Here is a 26,152-nt window from a genome sequence, read left to right on the forward strand (position 1 = left end):
ACAACTAAAATAAGCAAAGTAACAGGCAGAACTCAAGAGACAGCAACTAGTCACAGACTACAACTCAAACAAATACTGCATTAAACAATTCAAATATTCATATTTAATTGGCCTCAAACAATGACAATAGCTTGTGGAAATTCAAACATTATTGATTTGCTTAAATATACTGTAACATTTTTAAAGCTCACAGAGAATGTGTTCAGTCCATCTTTACAGAATTGTGCTGCAATGAGAAACGTTCCCCTTTCCCATGAAAAATCACAGGTCAGAATCTTAAAATTTGGATTCACTCACATACTCACACCATTAAAATCTTAAAGGAATCATCATGAATGTCTATAGAAGATATGAAAACTGTACATAATAACAATACCTTGAACATTAAAAACAAGGTTTTTTCATTTATTACTCATCTCAAAAAAGGAGACATTTTTCAAGTAAGAAAATGATGACTGGAGCAACTCCTTTTGTCCTTGATTTCTTTAAAGACTGAACGAAAAAAGAAAAACCCAGAAAACATTTAACCGCTAATGAAAATAGTCAGCGAGAAATGATTGTGTGCAGAATGGTTTTTGATCAGTGTTTTGTCTAAATGAATCTTCATGCAGATAAAAGACAAAGACATAAGAGATGTGGCATCAAGCTGGATATCTGTTTACCAGATATCACTTGTGTGTTCCCCCCCAGATAGAGGGACGAAAGTGCTGTTCAAGTGGATCTCCTGCTTGCTCTTTCCCATCGTGTTGTTCTGAGTCACCTGTCCGTTGAGCAGCGTCATGGGGATATTGCAGTATATGTGACGGTTACTCAAGGTGGCTATCTGCACGGGGGAGGCGGGCATCTTATACTCGTAGCTACGGGTGCAGTAGTGTCTCATCTGAGGGTGGCTGGTTTGGTTAAAGTCTGGAATCTCGGCGTGGTGGGCGGGCACCATCGAGGCAGATGTGGTCGTCATGGCGATGGTGGAGACCGTCTGCAGGTCGCCGAACAGACCCTGCTCCCTGGAGTCTAGCACCTGCCGGCGAGACAGCATCTCTTTCCTCTTCACCGGCATCTCGTATATCACCTGCTTCCAGAACATAGACTTTAGCTCATTGCTCTTGGGGCCCCTCCACTTGATGATGGAGAGCACTTTGATGGTGTGCTTCAGGGCCTCCACTTCCTGGTAGTTGATGACGCTCTTGAGGTTGGCACACTCGATCATAATCACCTTGATCTCCCCGGTCACCAGCATGCTGTGGAGCCGAGTCTCCAGCTGGAAGATGCTCCAGCCACGCTTGGCCACGAACTCAGGAGTCAACACGATGATGAGCCGTCTGCTCTGCTCCACGCTCCGCGCCAGGTCCTCAATGTAGACTAGAGGAAAGAGAGAGATACAGAGAGAGAGCGAAACAGAGGGGGGAGCGAGAGAGGGGGGAGAAAAAGATACAGAGAGAGGGGGGGAGAGAAAGAGAGCGTGAGAGAGAGAGAGAGCGAGAGAGAGAGAAAGGGGGAAGAGAGATAGAGAGAGAAAGAGTGCGCAAGAGACAGACAGATGGACGAGAGAAAGAAAAAGGTAAAAAGAGAAAAGAGAGAGAGAGAGCATGTCAATGAATAGTGTGTAACAAACCATTCATATTTGACCATTTAGAATTGAGATAAGAGCAGCATCAAGCTGCAGGTCTAAAGCATCCAGCTGCAGGTCTAAAGCAACACCCAGAGACATGACAAAACCCAGCAGTCACCAACACTCTGATCTGTCACATTACATACCCTATCACTACTCCCACTCAACCGCCAAACTGACAGTATCACGACAACACCAAACACATACATCACTTTATTCAATATATAGCCTTCTCATTATACTGACTGATTAATCCTAAACCTGTGGGCGAGCACTTTTCCATAGTGATCTCATTAGCCTGTTGAAAACCACAAGCAGAGAGAGAGAGTGGTAAATAAAGGCTGTTTATGAGTCATAAAGCACAGCGAGAGATAGAGAGACAGAGAGACAGAGAGAGAGAGACAGAGAGAGAGAGACAGAGCGAGAGAGACAGAGCGAGAGACAGAGAGAGAGAGAAAGGAGAGAGGGAGAGAGAGAGCTCCTGAGTTCTTTTGCAAAAAAGATAGAATTATAGTTGGATAATTGTAGATAAACTTGAATTTTTTTCGCAAGGACTTATGCAGGATACTAACCTCAACATCACAATTCCATACCTAAACAGGTAATTTTGTCCAAAATCAAGTTAATGGACTATTGCTATCAAGGACTATCAAGAAAAAACTTCTAACAAACCAAAACCTGCAGAAGAAACATAGCGGAACCTGGAAATACCATCCAACACAAAACTGAGTGAGTAATATTCAGTCTGAAGCTACTTCTGCAGCCAAAAAGTAAAAGACAATAATCTCTAGGTAATTGTGTTATATAAAAGCTAAGTAAATAAGGCTACTAAGCTACCAGGCTGCTAGGACCGAACAGACCTGGTGACACCTTCAATTAGTGTGAAGTCAGATGTGTGAAACCTCTTGAGCCTAACAATGGCAGGAGAGTTTCACTGCCTCCCCCCCACCCCAATGCAGAGGCCTTTGAAGCACCAATAACAATCCAGAGACACGATTTGCTGACTTCTATAAAGAGGGGAACGTAAGCAACTTAATTTTCCACACAGACCATCCCCTGGCATGGCACGGCACAGTGCTATAAGAGCACACTACCCCTATGTCATGAGAGAGGGTATTGGCCCAGGGTGGAATCTCAGAATACTAGACATTGAGGAAATCGAAACAACCTCTGTCAACATGTACAAGTCTGGGACAGTAATGGTGCAGGGAATCCTCATGCAGTTCCAGCAGGGCTTTAATGGGATCAAAGAGAGAGCACAGCAGGAAATGCTCTCTCTCTCTGTGACGACTCCCCCATCCTGAGTGAGTCTGATCACACCACTTCAAACTATCCTGCAGACGAGGATAGTCAAGCTCACAAGCCCACAAAACAGACCAGCACAACAACACCCTCCCAACAAAACCCGGAGGGCAGAAGTTGGAGATGGACGGCTGTCTGAGAGAGCTGGCTGCTCTACGGACTGAGGTGAGAGAACTTAAAGAGGCACACATGGCACTGAAGTACGAGGTCAGAAAGCTGAGGTGTGACAGAGAGCAGGACACTCCCTCAGACAAGCAAGCAGAACAGCCTACCTCAGACACGGACCCGGACCACAACCTCAACACCACAATGGGACAGACAACACAGGACCCACCAACCCAACAGACCCCACCCTCTCCTGAGAGGCCCTCCTGTCAGCTCCCCCAATAGCCCTCCTGACAAACCCCCCACATCCACCGAGGACACACAAAACCCACAGATTGTGCTCCTCATTGACTCAAATGGCAAATACTTTTTCCCAAACACAAACTGGCTAAACTCTGGTGACCAAACACTAGGCATGCCCTGGAGCTGTTGTCAGAGGACAGACTAGGATCCCCCAGCCACATCATAATGCACATGGGCACAAATGACCTGAGGGTCCAGCAGGAAAGGGTGGCAACAGCACTCAAGGGAGTGATTTAAAAAGCTTCTTCCACTTTCCCCAACACACAAGTGGTTTTTTCCACCCTGCTACCAGGAAAATACTTTCACCCTGCCACCATACAGCGGGTGAATGCAAGAATTTTGCCAGACTGTGCCTCAAAACCTAATGTATACCTGGCACACAACTTCACCCTGCACCAACAGCATTTACGACCAGGTCCACCTCTACAAGGCAGCAATCCCAACTTTTGCCAGGACCCTGGAGGACGTCAACCTCAACCGTAGTCCCAGCACCTCACAAAGGAGCAACAGACACCCGCCCAGACCAGCGAGACCCCCCCCCCCCCCCCCCCCCCCCATCCTGCGACCTAAGAGGTATGTATCAGATGCTCACAACTACTGTAATGGTCCGGGCCTAAACCACACAAAAACAACTGTAGACACTATGGAACACAACACTTTTACTATCTCATCCTGGAATATACAAGGTCTGAGGTCATCTGCCTTTGGCCTAAAGAGCAGGAACCAAGACTTTACCAAATACATTGGAAATACGGACATTGTCATCCTACAAGAAACATGGTATAGAGGAGACGGACCCACCGGTTGCCCTCTAGGTTACAGAGAACCTGTAGTCCCATCCACCAAACTACCAGGTGTGAAACAGGGAAGAGACTCAGGGGGTATGCTAATTTGGTATAGAACAGACCTGACCACTCTGTTAAATTAGTCAAAACAGGAACATTTTCTGGATCGCTGGCTAGAAATTAATAAGGACATTATCTCAACAGAGAAAAATGTCCTCATGTGTGCTACCTATATTTATTTTTTATTTAACCTTTATTTAACTAGGCAAGTCAGTTAAGAACAAATGTGTATTTACAATGACGGCCTACCCCGGCCAAACCCTAACCCGGATGACGCTGGGCCAATTGTGAGAGGGGGAAATCAACCATTTCCAGGCCCAGGGACATGTACAAGTCTGTGGCGACCTAAATGCCAGAACTGGACAAGAACCTGACACTCTCAGCACAAACAAACAAACACCTACCTAGAGGTGACAGCATTCTCTTCCCCATATGCCCCGCTAGGCACAACTAAGACAAAACAACTCCTGCAGCTCTGTAGCATGCTAGGTCTGCACATAGTCAATGGTAGGCTTTGAGGAGACTCCTATAGTAGTACACCTACAGCTCATCCCTTGGCAGAGGTACTGTAGATTACTTTATCACTGACCTCAACCCAGAGTCTCTCAGAGTGTTCACAGTCAGCCCACTAACACCCTTATCAGATCACAGCAAAATCACAGTCTACCCGAACAGAGCAATACTCAATCATAAGGCATCAAAGCCAAAAGAACTGCACAATATTAAGAAATGCTATGGATGGAAGGAAAGTAGCGTAGAAACCTACCAAAAAACAATTAGGCAAAAACAAATTTAATCAGTGTATTTGACCTTTCAGCTTCCCTATCAAACGGTTTGATGAAGAATGTAAAAACCTAAGAAAGATATTGAGAAACCTATCCCACCAAAAACATAGAGACACAGAAAATCTGAGTCTATGCATTCACTATGGTGAAACACCAAAACAATACAGAAATACACTATGGAAAAAGAAGGAACAGCATGTCAGAAATCAGCTCAATGTAATTGAAGAATCCATAGAATCTAACCACTTCAGGGAAAATTGGAACACACTAAACAAACAACCACACAAAGAGTTATTTATCCAAAATGGAGATGTGTGGATAAACCAATTCTCCAATCTTTTTGGCTCTATAACAAAGAACAAAACAATATACAATTACAAATCTTAGAATCAGCTATTAAAGACTACCAGAACCCACTAGATTCTCCTATTAGATTGAATGAACTTCAGGACAAAATACAAACCCTCCAACCCAAAAGGCCTGTGGTGTTGATAGTATCCTACATGAAATTATAAAATATACAGACCACAAATTCCAATTGCCTATACTTAAACTCTTTAACATCATCCTCAGCTCTGGCATCTTCCCCAAATTCTTGAAACCAAGGACTGATAACACCAATCCACAAAAGTGGAGACAAATTTGACCCCAATAACTACCGTGGGATATGCGTCAACAGCAACCCTGGGAAAATCCTCTGCATTATCATTAACAGCAGACTTGTACATTTCCTCAGTGAAAACAATGTACTGAGCAAATATCAAATTGGCTTTCTACCAAATTACCGTACGACAGACCACGTATTCACCCTGCACACCCTAATTGACAAACAAACAAACAAACCAAAACAAAGGCAAAGTCTTCTTATGCTTTGTTGACTTCAAAACAGCTTTTGACTCAATTTGGCATGAGGGTCTGCTATACAAATGGATGGAAATTGGTGTTGGGGAAAAACATACGACATTATAAAATCCATGTACACAAACAACAAGTGTGTGGTTAAAATTGGCAAAAAACACACAAAGTTCTTTACACGGGCCGTGGGGTGAGACAGGGATGCAGCTTAAGCCTCACCCTCTTCAACATATATATCAACGAATTGGTGAGGGCACTAAAACAGTCTGCAGCACCCAGCCTCACCCTACTAGAATCTGAAGTCAAATATCTACTGTCTGCTGATGATCTGGTGCTTCTGTCACCAGCCAAGGATGGCCTACAACAGCACCTAGATCTTCTGCAAAGATTCTGTCAGACCAAAAAAGGTCCAGTTGCCAGGATCACAAATACAAATTCCATCAAGACACAGTTGCCCTAAGCACACAAAAACGATACATACCTCGGCCTAAACATCAGCGCCACAGGTAACTTCCACAAAGCTGTGAACGATCTGAGAGACAAGGCAAGAAGGGCCTTATATGCCATCAAAAAGAACATAAGATTTGACCTACCAATTAGCCAGCAGCATACCACCCTGCATCCCACTGCTGGCTTGCTTCTGAAGCCAAGCAGGATTGGTCCTGGTCAATCCCTGGATGGGAGACCAGATGCTGCTGGAAGTGGTGTGGAGGGCCAGTAGGAGGCACCCTTTCCTCTGGTCTAAAAAAATATCCCAATGACCCAGGGCAGTGATTGGAGACTTGTGTGGGTTGCTGTCTTTCAGATGGGATGTTAAATGGGTGTTCTGACTCACTGTGGTCACTAAAGATCCCATGGCACTTATTGTAAGAGTAGGGGTGTTAACCCTAATGTCCTGGCTAAATTCCCAATCTGACCATCATGGCCACCTAATCATCCCAAATTTACAATTGGCTCATTCATCCCCCTCCTCTCTCCTGTAACTATTCCCCAGGTTGTTGCTGTAAATGAGAATGTGTTCTCAGTCAACTTACCTGTTAAATAATGTTTTGGGGAACTGGCTAAAAATACTTAAATCAGTTCTAGAACCCATTGCCCTTTACGGTTGTGAGGTCTGGGGTCCACTCACCAACCAAGAATTCACAAAATGGGACAAACACTGCATGCAGAATTCTGCTAAAATATCCTCCTAGTACAACATAAAACACCAAATAATGCATGAAGAGCAGAATTAGGCCGATACCCACTAATTATCAAAATCCAGAAAAGAGACGTTAAATTCTACATCCACTTAAAATGAAGTGATTTCCAAACCGCAGGTAGCCTAGTGGTTATAGTGTTGGGTCAGTAACCGAAAGGTTGCTGGATTGAATCCCCGAGCTGACAAGGTAAACATATGTTGTTCTGAATGCTATTTGGCCCTAAACAGAGAGGGGACCACTGTGACTGAACCAAAATGAAGGAAAGCTTTGACTATGTAAAGACTCAGTGAGAATAGCCTTGCTATTGAGAAAGACAGGCCATGTGCATACTGCCCACAAAATGATGTGGAAACTGAGCTGCCCTTTCTAACCTCCTGCCAAATATTTGACCACATTAGAGACACTTATTTCTCTCAGATTACATAAACCCACAAAGAATTCAAAAACAAATCCAATTTTGATAAACTCCCATATCTACTGGGTGAAATAACAGTGTGCAATCACAGCAGCAAGATTTGTGACCTGTTGCCACAAGAAAAGGGCAACCAGTGAAGTACAAACACAATTGGAAATACAACCCATATTTATGTTTATTTATTTTCCCTTTTGTACTTTAACTATTTGCACATCGCTACAACACTGTACATAGACATAATATGACATTTGAAATGTCTTTATTCTTTTGGAACTTGTGTGAGTGTAATATTTACTGTTCACTTTTCACTTTTTATTGTTTATTGAACTTTTTTTATCCATTTCACTTGCTTTGGCAATGTAAACATGTGTTTCCCATGCGAATAAAGCTCCTTGAATTTATTTGAGAGAGAGAGAGAAAGAGAGAGGTGTAAAGAGGTAAATGGTATCCGCAGTGTCACATCACTGTCCGCAGTGTCCTGCCTTCCTCTGCAGGGGCCCTGTATTTTACACCTGCATGTGTCACATCACACATCGGCCCTCCTCCACCTCCCACCCCAACACTACACATACTGCTCCACCACCACACCCCCAACCCACACAGCCTTTCAGCTCCCTTTCCTGACACCAAGCACCACCACAGGCACCAGTGTCACCACACAAATCGTGCCCCACCTCCACCTCCTACTGCACATGCTCAGAGTAGACCTTTACTGTAATAATTAGCCTAGTAGCTAAATCAATTGACTGAAAGTCAATATAAAGCCTAATCACATTAGATAGCATTATAACAGAGATCTCATCTGTTACTCAGCATAGTGTTCATTTACTCAGCATAGTGTCCACACTGTGCTTAATGCAGTAGGTATTTAAGAATAAACCCCCTGAAAATAGAAGGCTATAAAAGAAAACGACCAAACTTCCCCTCTGGCAGCACACAATGTAGTCTAAAGAGGGAGTTAAGTCTGATCCATTCTAACGAAATATTACTCAGAACCAATTTGCATTTGAATGATCACTCCTTATGCACCTGCAGCTTAATCAATGTGACTTAACATATGAAAAGACCTCAGCGGTGTGGGGGACCTCAGCCATGTCGGGGACCTCAGCGGTGTGGGGGACCACAACTGTGTGGAGGACCACAACTGTGTGGGGGATCTCAGCAGTGTGGGGGACCTCAGCAGTGTGGGGGACCACAACTGTGTGGGGGACCTTGTTCAAAACTATCAGCCACCAGGGCTATAGGAGTTTGAGAATATCTATCATGATATTCCAGGCTTATGATGAAAGATAGCATGTGGAGGTTTCAATATGGAGGTATTAGCAGCAGACTGAAAACAGTCCTCTGCCTGAGCACAGTGAGCACACAAATGAGATCCTTTCTCCTTACTTGGAACTTGACTGGAGAAATAATGAGGCCAATGATAAGCAGCTAAATCAATTTAAATAAAATAAAATGTTATTGGTTGCGCACACATACAGTATTTTGCATATGTTATTGCAGGTGGAGCAAAATGATTAAGTTTCCAGCTCCAACAGAGCAATAATACCTAATGTATAGACAGTATGGACAGTATGGACAGTATATGAATAGAAAAGGTGCGTACAGCAGTAGTGGACAGTATGGATCATGATAAACATGATAAAGTATACACTTGGTGGGGGGAGCAGGGTAGTAGAGTAGTAGCGTAGTAGGGTAGCAGGGAACCAAGGAAGAAGCTCAACCATTTGCTATGTGTTGTTGTTACCGCAGGGCCCCAAGTCTCATCGAGTATGGGTATTGATCTACTGTTGTGGTGTTTGGACAAATACCTAACAGATTCAACTATGTGTATATATATATATATATATATAAAGTTGAAGTCGGAAGTTTACATACACTTAGGTTAGAGTCATTAAAACTTGTTTTTAAACCACTCCACAAATGTCTTGTTAACAAACTATAGTTTTGGCAAGTCGGTTAGGACATCTACTTTGTGCATGACACAAGTAATTTTTCCTACAATTGTTTACAGACAGATTATTTTACTTATAATTCACTGTATCACAATTCCAGCGGGTCAGAAGTTTACATACACTAAGTTGACTGTGCCTTTAAACAGCTTGGAAAATTCCAGAAAATTATGTCATGGTCTTTAGAAGCTTCTGTTAGGCTAAATGACATAAGTTGAGTCAATTGGAGGTGTACCTGTGGATGTATTTCAAGGCCTACCTTCAAACTCAGTGCCTCTTTGCTTGACATCATGGGAAAATCAAAAGAAATCAGCCAATACCTCAGAAAAAAATTTGTAGACCTCCACAAGTCTGGTTCTTCCTTGGGAGCAATTTTCAAATGCCTGAAGGTACCACGTTCATCTGTACAAACAATAGTACGCGAGTATAAACACCATGGGACCATGCAGCCGCCATACCGCTCAGGAAGGAGACGGGTTCTGTCTCCTAGAGATGAACGCACTTTGGTGCGAAAAGTGCAAATCAATCCCAGAACAACAGCAAAGGACCTTGTGAAGATGCTGGAGGAAACAGGTAGAAAAGTATCTATATCCACAGTAAAACGAGTCCTATATCCACATAACCTGAAAGGCCGCTCAGCAAGGAAGAAGCCACTGCTCCAAAACTGCCATAAAAAGCCAGACTACGGTTTGCAACTGTCCTCTGGAGAAATGTCCTCTGGTCTGATGAAAGAAAAAGATAACTATTTGGCCATAATGACCATCGTTATGTTTGGAGGAAAAAGGGGGAGGCTTGCAAGCCGAAGAACACCATCCCAACCGTGAAGCACGGGGGTGGCAGCATCATGTTCTGGGGGTGCTTTGATGCAAGAGGGACTGGTGCACTTCACAAAATAGATGGCATCATGAGGCAGGAAAATTATGTGGATATATTAAAGCAACATCTCAAGACATCAGTCAGGAAGTTAAAGCTTGGTCGCAAATGGGTCTTCGAAATGGACAATGACCCCAAGCATACTTCCAAAGTTGTGGCAAAATGGCTTAAGGACAACAAAGTCATAGAGAATAGAGAATTTGTGGGCAGAACTGAAAAAGCGTGTGTGAACAAGGAGATCTGCAAACCTGACTCAGTTACACCAGCTCTGTCAGGAGGAATGGGCCAAAAATCACCCAACTTATTGTGGGAAGCTTGTGGAAGGCTACCCGAAACGTTTGACCCAAGTTCAACAATTTAAAGGCAATACTACCAAATACTAATTGAGTGTATTTCTTCTGCCCCACTGGGAATGTGATGAAAGAAATAAAATCTGAAATAAATTATTCTCTCTACTATTATTCTGACAAGCAAAGGCTAGCTTTTTCAAACAGAAATGTGCACCCTGTAGCTCTAACTCCAAAACGTTTTGGGATACTGTCAAGTCCATGGAGAACAAGAGCACCTCCTCCCAGCTGCCCACTGCACTGAGGCTAGGCGACACGGTCACCACCGATGCTTTCCTCCTGGCTACCCCAACCCCGGCCAACAGCTCTGCACCCCTCGCAGCTACTTGCCCGAGCCTCCCCAGCTTCTCCTTCACCCAAATCCAAATCGCAGATGTTCTGAAAGAGCTGCAAAACCTGGACCCGTACAAATCAGCTGGGATAGACAATCTGGACCCTCTCTTTCTAAAATTATCCGCCGCTATTTTTGCAACCCCTATTACCAGTCTGTTCAACCTCTCTTTCGTTTCGTCGAAGATCACTAAAGATTGGAAAGCTGCCGCGGTCATCCCCCTCTTCAAAGGGGGTGACACTCTAGACCCAATCTGTTACAGACCTATATCCATCCTGCCCTGCCTTTCTAAAGTCTTTGAAAACCAAGTTAATAAACAGATCACTGACCATTTCGAATCCCACCGTACCTTCTCCGCTGTGCAATCCGGTTTCTGAGCTGGTCACGGGTGCACCTCAGCCACGCTCAAGGTACTAAACGATAACATAACCGCCATCGATAAAAGACAGTACTGTGCAGGGTCTTCATAGACCTGGCCAAGGCTTTCGACTCTGTCAATCACCGTATTCTTATCGGCAGACTCAATAGCCTTGGTTTCTCAAATGACTGCCTCGCCTGGTTCACCAACTACTTCACAGACAGAGTTCAGTGTGTCAAATCGGAGGGCCTGTTGTCCGGACCTCTGGCAGTCTCTATGGGGGTACCACAGGGTTCAATTCTCGGGCCGACTCTTTCTCTGTATATATCAACGATGTCGCTCTTGCTGCGGGTGATTCCCTGATCCACCTCTACGCAGACGACACCATTCTGTATACATCTGGCCCTTCTTTGGACACTGTGTTAACTAACCTCCAAACGAGCTACAATGCCATACAACACTCCTTCTGTGGCCTCCAACTGCTCTTAAACGCTAGTTAAACCAAATGGATGCTTTTCAACTGTTCGCTGCCCGCACCCGCCCGCCCGACTAGCATCACTACTCTGGACGGTTCTGACCTAGAATACGTGGACAACTACAAATACCTAGGTGTCTGGCTAGACTGTAAACTCTCCTTCCAGACTCATATCAAACATCTCCAATCCAAAATCAAATCAAGAATCGGCTTTCTATTTCGCAACAAAGACTCCTTCACTCACGCCGCAAACTTACCCTAGTAAAACTGACTATCCTACCGATCCTCGACTTCGGCGATGTCATCTACAAAATAGCTTCCAATACTCTACTCAGCAAATTGGATGCAGTCTATCACAGTGCCATCCGTTTTGTTACCAAAGCGCCTTATACCACCAATCACTGCGACCTGTATGCTCTAGCCGGCTGGCCCTCGCTACATATTCGTTGCCAGCCCCACTGGCTCCAGGTCATCTATAAGTCTATGCTAGGTAAAGCTCCGCCTTATCTCAGCTTACTGGTCACGATAACAACACCCACCAGTAGCACGCGCTCCAGCAGGTATAACTCACTGGTCATCCCCAAAGCCAACACCGCCTTTGGCCGCCTTTCCTTCCAGTTCTCTGCTGCCAGTGACTGGAACGAATTGCAAAAATTTCTGAAGCTGGAGACTTACATTTCCCTCACTAACTTTAAACATCAGCTATCTGAGCAGCTAACCGATCGCTGCAGCTGTACATAGTTCATCTGTAAATAGCCCACCCAATCTACCTACCTCATCCCCATATTGTTTTTATTTACTTTGCTGCTCTTTTGCACACCAGTATCACTACGTACACACCATCATCTGCTCATCATCATCTGCTCATTTATCACTCCAGTGTTAATCTGTGTCACGCCCTGACCATAGTTTGCTTTGTGTGTTTTATGTTTTTTTTTGTCAGGGTGTGATCTGAGTGGGCATTCTATGTTGTATGTCTGGTTTGTCTATTTCTATGTGTTTGGCCTGATATGGTTCTCAATCAGAGACAGGTGTTTTGCGTTTTCTCTGATTGGGAACCATATTTAGGTAGCCTGTTTTGTATTGTGGGTTGTGGGTTATTGTCTATATGTTAGTTGCTTGTGTCTGCACTGTTTTATATATAGCGTCACGTTCGTTTGTTGTTTTGTAAGTTTGTCAAGTGTTTTTCGTTTATTATTAAATAGAAGAATGTATTCGTATCACGCTGCGCCTTGGTCCTCCTCTCTTCCACATTACGACAAACGTGACAATCTGCTAAATTGTAATTACTTTGCTACTATGGCCTATTTATTGCCATACCTCCTCATGCCATTTGCACACACTGTATATAGACTTTCTTTTTTTTAAATATTGTGTTATTGACTGTACGCTTGTTTATTCCATGTGTAACTGTGTTGTTGTTTCTGTCGCACTGTTTTGCTTTATCTTGGCCAGGTCGCAGTTGTAAATGAGAACTTGTTCTCAACTAGCTTACCTGGTTAAATAAAGTTGAAATAAAATAACATTCTTAAAATAAAGTGGTGATCCTAACTAACCTAAGACAGCTCATTTTTACTAGGATTAAATGTCAGGAATTGTGAAAAACTGAATTTAAATGTATTTGGTAAAGGTCTATGTACACTTCCGACTTCAAATGTAAATATCGGGGGTACATACTGTATTTACAGAGCCTTCAGAAAGTATTCACACCCTTGGACTTTTTCCACATTTTGTTGTGTTAAAGCCTGAATTTAAAATGGATTAAATTGAGATTTTGTGTCACTGGCCTACACACAACAACCCATAATGTCAGAGTGGAATTAAGTTTTTAGACATTTTTACAAATGAAATACAAATGAAAAGCTGAAATGTCTTGTGTCAATAAGTATTCAACCCCTTCGTTATGGCAAGCCTAAATATGTTCAGGAGTAAAGATTTGTTTCACACATAAAAGTCACATAATAAGTTGCATGGACTTACTATGTGCAATAATAGTGTTTAACATGATTTTTGAATGACTACCTCATCTCTGTACCCCACACATACAATTATCTTTAAGGTTCTTCAGTTAAGCTGTGAATTTCAAATACAGATTCAACCACAAAGACCAGGGAGGTTTTCCAATGGCTCACAAAGAAGGGCACCTATTGGTAGATGGGTATAAAAGCAGACATTGAATATCCCTTTGAGCATGGTAAAGTTATTAATTACACTTTGGATGGTGCATCAATACACCCAGTCACGACAATGATCGAGGTGTCCTTCCAAGCTCAGTTATCGGAGAACAAAGAAACCGCTCAGGGATTTCGCCATGAGGCCAATGGTGACTTTAAAACAGTTCCAGAGTTTAAAACCTGTTGAGGACAGAGGGCGCTGTTTTCACTTTGGGGGAAAATCGTGCCCAATTTAAACGGCCTCGTACTCAATTCTTGCTCGTACAATATGCATATTATTATTACTATTGGATAGAAAACACTCTCTAGTTTCTAAAACCGTTTGAATTATATCTGTGAGTAAAACAGAACTCCTTTTGCAGCAAACTTCCTGACAGGAAGTGGAAAATCTGAAATCGATGCACTGTTCTAGGGCCTGCCTATTAATGGGCTTCATATATATCAGTATACATGCACTTCATACGTCTTCCACTAGATGTCGACAGGCAGTGAGAGAAGAAATGGAGTGTGTAACTTGATCTGGGGTCGAATAATAGCTCTCGGCATGATGTGTCACCAGTTTCCTGTTTTCTGGAGAGCGCGTGAAGGGACCTGGATTTGCCTTCTGATAAGCTGTCGTTATGGACGACTAATATCTCCGGCTTTGATTTTATTTGATACATGTGACAATATCATCGTAAAGTATGTTTTTTCAATATAGTTTTATTAGATTATTGAAATTTATTCGGGACGTTAGGCGTGTTGCGTTGTGTGCCTTTGTTCAGGAAGGAGAGCTTAGCGCCACTTTGCTAGCTTTCCGTGCTAATTGACTGGAGAAGAGGACATTCTAAATCCAAACAACGATTGTTCCCGACAAAGGACCCCTTGTACAACATTCTGATGAAAGATCATCAAAAGTAGGACCCATTTTATGATGCTATTTCATATATCTGTCGAACATGTTGTACTAGTCGTTTGCGCCCAGATTTTGGGTACTCTCTCGCTATACCTAAGCTGGATGTCGTAATGAAGTTATTTTTAGAATTCTAACACGGCGATTGCATTAAGAACTAGTGTATCTATCATTTCTTATACAACATGTATATTCTAGTAACGTTTATGAATAGTTATTTGTTCAGAATAGTTGGAGTGTCATAAAAATATCCGCACATTCTGGGAAAAAGATGCTACGTTAGCACAATGTATAACCACTGATTTCAGCTCTAAATATGCACATTTTCGTATGTATAACCTGATGTTATAGGACTGTCATCTGATGAAGGTTTATGAAGGTTAGTGAAAATTAACATCTTTTGCTGGTTTATTCCCTATCGCTAACGTGCCTATTGCTATCGCTAACGTGCCTTGATGAATGAATGCGGTAGTGTGGTAGGCTATTGTAGTAAGCTAATATAATGCTATATTGTGTTTTCGCTGTAAAACACTTAAAAAATCGGAAATATTGGCTGGATTCACAAGATGTTTGTCTTTAATTTGCTGTACACCATCGATTTTTCAGAAATGTTTTATGATGAGTATTTAGGTATTTGACGTTGGTGTCTGTAATTACTCTGGCTGCTTCGGTTCTATTTCTGACGGTAGCTGTGATGGTAGCTGCAATGTAAAACTGATTTATACCTCAAATATGCACATTTTTCGAACAAAACATAGATTTATTGTATAACATGTTATAAGACTGTCATCTGATGAAGTTGTTTCTTGGTTAGTTTGGTTGGTTCTTGGTTAGTTAGGTTGGCTTTGTGCATGCTACCTGTGCTGTGAAAAATGTCTGTCCTTTTTTGTATTTGGTGGTGAGCTAACATAAATATATGTGGTGTTTTCGCTGTAAAACATTTTAAAAATCGGACATGTTGACTGGATTCACAAGATGTGTATCTTTCATTTGCTGTATTGGACTTGTTAATGTGTGAAAGTTAAATATTTCTAAAAAATATCTTTTGAATTTCGCGCTCTGCCTTTTCAGTGGAATGTGGGAGGAGTTCCGCTAGCGGAACGCCAGAGCCAGACAGGTTAATGGCTGTAATTAGGAGAAAACTGAGGATGGATCAACAACATTGTAGTTACTCCACAATACTAACCTAAATGACAGTGTGAAAAGAGGGAAGTCTGTACAGAATACAATTATTCCAAAACATGCATCCTGTTTGCAATAAGGCACTGTTTGCAATAAGGCATCAGGCACAAAAAAATGTGGCAAAGAAATGTACCTTATGTCCTGAATACAAAGCGTTACGTTTGTAAAAATCCAACACAACACATCACTGAGTACCACTTTTCATAGCGTGGTGGTGGCTGCATCATGTTATGGGTATGCTTGTCATCGGCAAGGACTAGGGAGTTTTTTAGGCTTAAAAGAAAAAGAATAGAGCTAAGCACAGGTAAAATCCTAGAGGAAAACCTGGTTCAGTCTGCTTGTCTCCCAAATTCACATTTTAGCAGGGCAATAACCTAAAACACAAGGCCAAATATACACTGGAGTTGCTTACCAAGACGACATTGAATGTTCCTGAGTGGCGTAGTTACAGCTTTGAATCAGCTTGAAAATCTATGGCAAGACTTAAAAATGGTTGTCTAGTAATGATCAACAAGCAACTTGACAGAGCTTGAAGAATTATTATACATTCCAGGTGTGCAAAGCTCTTAGAGACTTTTAAATGTTTTTAAATGTTATTATTTAACCTTATTTGTCCAGGTTAGTCTCATTGAGTTAACATCAATTTTTCAAGAGAGACCTGGTCCAACCAAGACAGCAGCAGGGGGGAACAATGTTTGAGGCACTGTATGTACAGTATCAGGGGTGTCCAGACTCCAGACAGGAGGTGAATATGGGATTTTGGAGAATATATTAATGTTGTTGCCTATTTTGACTGCAATACAGAGGCTCTATGCTAATAGAGTTCAAATATGGTCAAAAAGATTAATATATTTACAATGTTTACATACATTATATTAATTGACATACAGATGTTTAATTAGTAATGACATAGGCATACACATTATGTTAACCTTGCCTTGGCAATGTCAGTGGATTTGATTTGAAATGCTCTTCCTTTCATCTCTTGCCAGTTCCGAACAAAATTAATGATGGAAGAGCAACAACACATTGCAATTTCACGGTCAATTTGCAGTGCATAAATAATACAATTTGTATGAGCGGGACTGAGCTGGAGAGCTTTTTATTTTTTCTCACGCATTTTTTTCATTTGCTGATGATTATGTAAATCAATTAATACAATTAAGTACCAGTGAAACTGTTACTCCCTCTCTCTCTCTCTCTCGCTCTCTCCCCCTCCACCCCCCTCTCTCTCTCTCCTCAATATTTTCTCTTTCTGAACAAATTAGGTGTTTAAACACATTGTCATTTGGTTATTTTGTCCTGATCTGTAAATGTGTTGGTATTAATCATGGCAGACTGCCTCTCAGTGAACTGAACACTTCTCTATAATTCATTACCTATGCAGCAATTTCCCAACTATCAATACACCCTACTGAGTCCCATGGTGTGCCTGTGAGTAAATAGAAGCATGGCTTGGACCAGCCTAAGCAGTTCGGGATTTATTTTGGATGCACTGCATGTTAAATTAGGCAAGGAATGGACATTAGTTTCTAAGTTATTTGGGGGGCAAGGAGGGAGCATAATGTATATATTTTTTTGTATAGGGCAAAATGACATCCATGGAGGGATGTGTTTGTTTGGCCGATCTGTATGTGTCTGTTGGGGCTTGGTGAGTGTGTGTGTGTGTGTGTGTGTGAGAGAGAAAGAGTGTGTTAGCTTGCGTGCGTGCACATTTGATTGTGTGTAAAGAGGAAAACCAAGGTGAATTGACATGTATCAAGCTTATGTAAAACTCTGGTAAAACACAACTGCAGTTGCTGAATTTAATTTCCTCTCTGCCTTTACCATACATGTAACTATTTGACACCACTCTCAAGTAAGATGCCAACACCAATAAACAATAGAGTAGCTGCCTGGAAGGCTTGTGGGGATCCAGCATTGACAGATATGCAGGCCCACAAAAACACACCACAACACACACCACCTCATATAGATTGGCTTTTCTTTCTCTGAATGTGAAGCAATGGCAAAAGGAAGACAGCCAGAGGAGATTCCTCTTGACAGTCAACTGAATTCTGGGCATCAGGGAGAAGCTCTACCATGAGGGACAGCGATGGGGGATGGATGAAGCGGGGGATCACTCACTGCTGTGACTGCTGGGGATGAGGTCCCGGTCGGGGATGAAGAGCTTGTATCCGTAGTGTTTCTCCAGAACATCTGGGAGGATCTCCAGAGCAAACTGCTCCTCTTCACTGGAGCCCCTGTCCATGGAATCCAGCTCAACTCTTGTGTAGGACAGATAGGCATCATACTCCTTGTTGTCTGTGGGTGAAGAGACCAAAGACAGAGAGACTGTTTTTTGTTATCAAATGAGAATTCAAGATGAATGTGAGTATGAAATGAAATAGTTGTTTACCAACAAAAGTGTGTCTCTATTGTGACTGTAAGCAAGGGGCTCTATCCTAGAAGGTGACAACCATGTCATAAAATCGTGAAACTTAAATCCTAAAACAAAGCAGTGTGGATACAGACAACTATGGGATAAGTGGTCAGAATGGGAATTTATTCTGAATTCAGCCTGTGTCACTAAAATAAGGGTCAGAGCACCGGCTGTAGTTCTTGTGAATTTCAAGCACATCATTTTCACTTGGGTGAATCCTTAATACGGTGAGAAAACGGCTTCTGTCACAGTCTCCGGGCCGCTGACATTTTTCCTACTCTGAGACTTACACTGGCTCTCAGGGGAGGGGTATAGGCCCAGAGCTGGCCATGTAGGACACGCCCAGCCCAGCCCCAGGTGACAAACACTCACCGTCCTCTGTCTCGTCACCCCCAAAGTGCCTCCGGTAGCAGAGCATGATCTCCACGTTGTAGCACTTGTAGATGGCCGTGAAGAAGCCCAGTAGCAGCAGGATGGCTCCCAGTCCACCAGCCAGCTCTAGCCTGTACATGTCTGGTACAGGAGATAGATACATACAGAGAGAGTTATGAAGGACTGAGGAGAAACAGCTAAACAGCCACAACAATAACATTACCCACCACAATTCCTCTGTATCTTTCTACTAAAGAGTGTTTTCTTTGCACTGTCAACAGAAGCTTTCGTTTAGAGTTGTTGGGGCCCTTTAGGGTTTAGTAATTTCCCAGTGCTCTGTGAGGAACTATAATTTACATAAACATGGCATAAAGAGGGAGATATGGGAATGTGTTTTCACTGTATGCTTTCACACACATTATTGAACGTCTGTTTGTTTGTGTGTGTGTGTGTGTGTGTGTGTGTGTGTGTGTGTGTGTGTGTGTGTGTTTGTGTGTGCGTGTGTGTGTGTATGAAAGGGGCCTGGGGTTGCAAAACTAGCAATAATCCTTTATGTTGGCCCCGCTGCCATTCACCAAATATGAGCCATCAATCTTAGCTGCAGTCACTCCAGATGATAGCAGCATAATTTCTCATCCTGCATCCGTCATTCATTACACTATCTGTCGGGCCACTCGTCACTGACACACATCACTGTGTTACTTGGTCGGTTGGTGTGAGAACGCATTCATCTGTGAAATCATCATAAAACCTTTAGGAAGAGAACGATTATGGTTGGCATGCGTGTGTGGTCTATGGATTTCATATACAGTACATATGGTAACATTACCTATTTTGATCAACAAAATGATCAATGATCCTTGATCATTTTGTTGATCAAAATAGGTACTTTATTTAATTCGGCAAGTCAGTTAAGAAAAAAATCTTATTTTCAATGACAGCCTAGGAACAGTGGGTTAACTGCCTTGTTCAGCGGCAGAACAACAGATTTGTTGCTTCCCAACATGCTATTCGTTAACATATTTCCCTCAATTTGAAGGGCTATCTAAATTATACAGTTCACTGTATGCCTCTAAGCCTAAAGTTAATAGGTTAAAATTATGCTGCTTACTCATTAATGGATATATTTGCTTGAGGGGCCGAAAAAGGTTGTTTTCTTTGCGAAAAGAGACACTTAAGGCACAACTTGAGATGATGACTCAGCTCTTTGGGAGGTTAGGAGGGTATTTGGGATGAATCTTTCATGCGATATTGTAACGTCAAATGGGTACTGTAAGAATTGTCTTTGATTCCATTAGAATGCTTTTGCCCTTTGTGACCTACTACAATACTGTGTTGGTGCAAACAGATGTCGGATCTTAATTTGAGACGGTTTGCTACAGCAGGAAAATTATTATTATGTGGATTATAATTAATGGACATTTTTGTATGGGTTGTAAGGGAAAATCAAGTCTGAAATATCAAAGTGGAAATTAGAAACTTCAGAAGCCTTTTAAACCTCAAATGCACTACAAGTTTTACATTTCCTGCTGCAACAAAGTTCTGCTGCAACAGGGTAATCAAATTAAGATCCTACACCTGTGCAAAGAAAAACAGATAAAAAAAACATGTACATTTCTCACGTGTTTTTCCATCGTAATTTTTTTTCTATCCCCACGAGGGATATTTTTACACCCGCACATTTTTTAAATGTTATTTTCACCACCTCCAGCTACATCTGGCCTCCCATTCAGGGACCCACCAGGACCGACACTGCTTAGCTTCAGAGGCAAACCAGCTGTGGGATGCAGAGTGCTATGCTGCTGGAATTAATAATAACTTGCAACTGGAAAAAAAAGCAACGAAAGCATAGGGTAACAACCAAAGAGAGGGAAAATTCCAGGAAAGAAGGAAAAGTTGTATTAAAATGCATTATCATAAAACAGAAGAAAAAAATGTGGCATCCATTTATAATTATATTTTGCTCTCAATACTTCTGGGTTTGTCACGCCCTGACTTTAGTTATATTTGCTTTCTTTATTATTTGGTTAGGTCAGGGTGTGACAAGGGGTGGTTTGTTTAGTTTTTGTATAGTCTAGGGTTTTTTGGCTTGTCTAGGGTTTTTTGTTATCTATGGGGATTTTGTATTGTCTAGGGGTTGTAGGTTTATGGTGGCCTGGATGGGTTCCCAATCAGAGACAGCTGTTTATCGTTGTCTCTGATTGGGGAGCATATTTAGGTTGCCATTTTCCATGTTGGTTTGGTGGGTAGTTGTCCTTGTTTAGTTGCCTGTGAGCACTATGTTGGCTTCACGGTTTGTGAGTTTTTTTAAAAGTGTTCTTCGTTTAATAAATAGAAGAATGGATTCTAATCACGCTGCGCCTTGGTCCACTCCTTTAAACGGCCGTGACAGAACTACCCACCAAAAAAGGACCAAGCAGCGTGGAGGAGAGGACTGGACAGGGGAGGACATCCTGGACGGCAAGGGATCCTACACATGGGAGGAGATCCTGGCTGGAAGGGATCGACTCCCATGGGAACAGGTGGAGGCAGCCAGGAGAGCGGAGGCCGCAGGAAAGGGGAACCAGCAGTACGAGGGAACACGGCTGGCAAGGAAGCCCAAGAGGCAGCCCCCCCAACACGGGGAGTGTGGCAGAGTCAGGTTGGAGACCTGAGCCAACTCCCCGTGCTTACCATGGCGAGCATGGGACTGGTCAGGCCCCGTGCTATGGGGTGATGCTCACGGTGTCGAGGCGGGGCATTCACAGGCCGGTGTGCTCGGTGCCAGCGTCCCGCATTTGCCGGGTGGAAGCTGGCATCCAGCCAGAACGGGTGGGGCCAGCTCTGCGCTCGAGACCGCCGGTACGCCTCCACGGCCCAGTGTCTCGGCCAAGGACCAGGCCTCCTGCATGTCTCCCCAGCCTGGTGAGTCCGGTGCCTGCTCCCAGAGCCAGGCCTCCTGTGTGTCTCTCTATTCCAGTGATGATCCATGGCAAGAAGCCTCCAGTGACGATCCATGGCACGACGCCTCCAGTGACGATCCATGGCACGACGCCTCCAGTGATGATCCATGGCACGAAGCCTCCAGTGATGATCCATGGCACGAAGCCTCCAGTGATGATCCATGGCACGAAGCCTCCAGTGAGGATCCATGGCACGAGGTCTCCAACGAAGGCCGTCGGCACAAGGCCTCCAACGAAGGCCGTCAGTCCGGAGCCTCCAACGAAGGCCCTCCTGTCCGGTGCTGCCGGAGTCGCCCTCCTGTCCGGTGCTGCCGGAGTCGCCCTCCTGTCCGGTGCTGCCGGAGTCGCCCTCCTGTCCGGAGCTGCCGGAGTCGCCCTCCTGTCCGGGGCCCGCTGCGAGGGTCCCCAGACCGGGGTCGGCGGCGAGTTTTTATTTTATTTTTTAAGTATCTTTCTATTAATAAATAGAAGAAAGGATTCTAATCACGCTGCGCCTTGGTCCACTCCTTTAAACGGCCGTGACAGGGGTTATGTTTTGCTTTCAATATCATTATTTTTATTTGCAATACTAAGAATTTTGTTTTAGACTTCAGAAGTGTTGTTAGATAAAATAATGGCACAAATGTAACTCGCAAGAGCATTGCATCATATTATAACGCTATTTACTCAATTACACTATTACTCCCTGCCACAGATTCAGTAAAATGCTGGGGGAAGGGGCTGGATAAATGCAACCACTCTCAAATCCATACTCTACGCTATGGATGCATCCATTAAATCAAAATAATAGTTTTAACCACGTTTTTAGGCTATACAGTGGTTGTTAATGTTTACTTTGTTTATAAACATTGGAGTAAAATGAGCTTACAGTGCATTCGGACAGTATTTAGACCTCTTCACTTTTTCCATATTTTGTTATGTTACAGCCTTATTCTAAAATGGATTAAATTGTTTTAATATCATATAAACATTAATATCATGTATCATATTACATATTTTAATATTACAAAAGTATTCAGACCCTCTACTCAGTACTTTGTTTAAGCACCTTTGCCAGCGACTACAGACTAGTCGTCTTGGGTGTGACGCTACAAGATTGGCACACCTGTATTTGAGGAGTTTCTCCCTTTCTTCTCTGCAGATCCTCTCAAGCTTTGTCAGGTTGGATGGGGAGCTTCTCTGCGCAGCTATTTTCAGGTCTCTCCAGAGATGTTTGATTGGGTTCAAGTTCGGGCTCTGACTGGGCCACTCAAGGACATTCAGAGACTTCAGAGTCCCGAAGCCACTACTGCGTTGTCTTGGCTGTGTTCTTAGGGTCGTTGTCCTGTTGGAAGGTGAACCTTCACCCCAATCTGAGGTCCTGAGCCCTCTGGAGCAGGTGTTCATCAAGGATCTCTCTGTACTTTGCTCCGTTCATATTTCCCTCGATACTGACTAGTCTCCCAGTCCCTGCCGCTGAAAAACATCCCCACAGCATGATGCTGCCCCCACCATGCTTCACTGTAGGGATGGTGCCAGCTTGGCATTCAGGCCAAAGAGTTCAATCATGGTTTCATCAGACCAGAGAATCTTGTTTATCATAGTCTTTTACGTGCCTTTTGGCAAACTCCAAGCGGGCTATCATGCCTTTTACTGAGGTGTGGCTTTCGTCTGGCCACTCTACCGTAAAGGCCTGATTGGTGGAGTACTGCAGAGATGGTTGTCCTTCTGGAAGGTTCTCCCATCTACACAGAGGAACTCTAGTGCTCTGTCAGAGTGACCATCGGGTTCTTGGTCCCCTCCCTGACCAAGGCCCTTCACCCCTGATTGCTCAGTTTGGCCAGATCTAGGAAGAGTCTTGGTGGTTCCAAGCTTTGTCCATTTAAGAATGATAGAGGCCACTGTGTTCTTTTTTCTTTTTTTATAATATGTTTATTATTTTCCAATAAAAAATGTATTAAAAAAGACAGCGATACAAACATTGACATTCATTGTACTGTTGAATGGGATAGCCAATTTAGAGGACAAAACAAAACTTAACTCACACATACACAAAATTCAACTAAATCCTATTAGGTGGTACAGTTGTGGCCAAAAGTTTTGAGAATGACACGAATATTAATTTCCACAAAGTTTGCTGCTTCAGTGTCTTTAGATATTTTTGTCAGATGTTACTATGGAATACTGAAGTATAATTACAAGCATTTCATAAGTGTCAAAGGCTTTTATTGACAATTACATAACGTTGATGCAGAGTCAATATTTTCAATGTTGACCCTTCTTTTTCAAGACCTCTGCAATCTGCCCCGGTATGCTGTCAATTAACTTCTGGGCCACATCCTGACTGATGGCAGCCCATTGTTGCATAATCAATGCTTGGAGTTTTTCAGAATTTGTGGGTTTTTGTTTGTCCACTCGCCTCTTGAGAATTGACCACAAGTTCTCAATGGGATTAAGGTCTGGGGAGTTTCCTGGCCATGGATCCAAAATATCGATGTTTTGTTCCCCGAGCCACTTAGTTATCACTTTTGCCTTATGACAAGGTGCTCCATCATGCTGGAAAAGGCATTGTTCGTCACCAAACTGTTCCTGGATGGTTTGTGAGTGAGCCCACTCCCTTTGCTGAGAAGCAACCCCACACATGAATGGTCTCAGGATGCTTTACTGTTGGCATGACACAGGACTGATGGTAGCGCTCACCCTGTCTCCCCCGGACAAGCTTTTTCCGGATGCCCCAAACAATCGGAAAGGGGATTTCTCTGAGAAAATGACTTTACCCCAGTCCTCAGCAGTCCAATCCCTTTACCTTTTGCAGAATATCACTATGTCCTTGATGTTTTTCCTCCTGGAGAGAAGTGGCTTCTTTGCGGCCCTTCTTGACACCAGGCCATCCTCCAAAAGTCTTCGCCTCACTCTGCGTGCCGATGCACTCACACCTGCCTGCTGCCATTCCTGAGCAAGCGCTGTACTGGTGGTGCCCCGGTCCCGCAGCTAAATCAACTTTAGGAGACGGTCTTGGCGCTTGCTGGACTTTCTTGGGCACCCTGAAACCTTCTTCACAACAATTGAACCGCTCTCCTTGAAGTTCTTGATGATCCGATAAATAGTTGATTTAGGAGCAATCTTACTGGCAGCAATATCCTTGCCTGTGAAGCACTTTTTGTGCAAAGCAATGATGACGGCACGTGTTTCCTTGCAGGTAACCATGTTTGACAGAGGAAGAACAATGATTCCAAGCACCACCCTCCATTTGAAGCTTCCAGTCTGTTATTCGAACTCAATCAGCATGACAGAGTGATCTCCAGCCTTGTCCTCGTCAACACACACCTGTGTTAACGAGAGAATCACTGACATGATATCAGCTGGTCCTTTTGTGGCAGGGCTGAAATGCAGTGGAAATGTTTTTGGGGGATTCAGTTCATTTGCATGGCAAAGAGGGACTTCACAATTAATTGCAATTCATCTGATCACTCTTCATAACATTCTGGAGTATATGCAAATTGCATCATACAAACTGAGGCAGCAGACGTTGTGAAAATGTATATTTGTGTCATTCTCAAAACCTTTGGCTATGACTGTACATGTATAAGAAGACAACATATAGTCATTACAAGCAGTGTAGTTAAGCCAAAAATAAATATTGAGTGGAGTACAGCACAGAGTAGCAGCAGATCATCAACTCAGATATGAAGCGGGACTAGACCATTTAACCAGTATTGGCTGCCATATTTTGTAAAACATTGGACTTCTATTGGAGGTATTGTATCAAATCTTTTACATATGTATTACATTCCCTAAATCCTGTAACCACATTTCAAAGGTAGGTACAGTCTCCAATTTCCAAAATTGCAATATGAGCCTTTTGGGTAATATAGTACAAAGAGAGACAGCTTTCCCCTCTTGGTTATTCCCATCAACTGTACCAAACGGAGCGATCAATGGGTCTGGGGCTATAACTCTATCGAAGGCTTTAGATAACTTCTTATGGCTGGGGGCAGTATTGAGTAGCTTGGATGAATAAGGTGCCCAGAGTAAACTGCCCGCTACTCAGTCCCAGTTGCTAATATATGCATATTATTAGTATATTTGGATAGAAAAAACTCTGAAGTTTCTAAAACTGTTTGAATGATGTCTGTGAGTATAACAGAACTCATATGGCAGGCAAAAACCTGAGAAAAAATCCAACCAGGAAGTGGGAAATCTGAGGTTGGTCGTTTTTCAACTCATTCCCTATTGAAGATACAGTGGGATATTGGTCATGTTGCACTTCCTAAGGCTTCCAATAGATGTTAACAGTCTTTAGGACCTTGTTTGCTTCTACTGTGAAGGGGGGCCGAATGAGAGGGGATTGAGTAAGGTCTCTCCCAGAGTGCCACGAGCTGACCATGCGCATTCATGTGAGAGTTAGCTTGAGTTCCATTGAGTTTCTGAA

At 43.1% G+C, this 26,152-nt stretch overlaps 1 protein-coding gene across 1 annotated transcript in view; it reads right to left on the reverse strand.

The window, feature by feature from the left end:
* Positions 1 to 567: 567 nt before the first annotated feature.
* Positions 568 to 26,152, reverse strand: part of LOC120062087 (X-linked interleukin-1 receptor accessory protein-like 2) — a 45,118-nt gene continuing 19,533 nt past the window's right edge. The window contains exons 3-5 of the mRNA XM_039011895.1: positions 18,800 to 18,940; positions 18,133 to 18,309; positions 568 to 1,359 (exon numbers count right to left, since the gene is read on the reverse strand). Coding sequence (XP_038867823.1) covers positions 659 to 1,359; positions 18,133 to 18,309; positions 18,800 to 18,940 — 1,019 coding nt within the window. The 3' untranslated portion in view covers positions 568 to 658. The remainder of the gene's footprint in view (positions 1,360 to 18,132; positions 18,310 to 18,799; positions 18,941 to 26,152) is intronic.

This window comes from Salvelinus namaycush, chromosome 17 (assembly GCF_016432855.1).
Source record: "Salvelinus namaycush isolate Seneca chromosome 17, SaNama_1.0, whole genome shotgun sequence".
In the NCBI taxonomy this organism is placed as follows: Eukaryota; Metazoa; Chordata; class Actinopteri; order Salmoniformes; family Salmonidae; genus Salvelinus; species Salvelinus namaycush.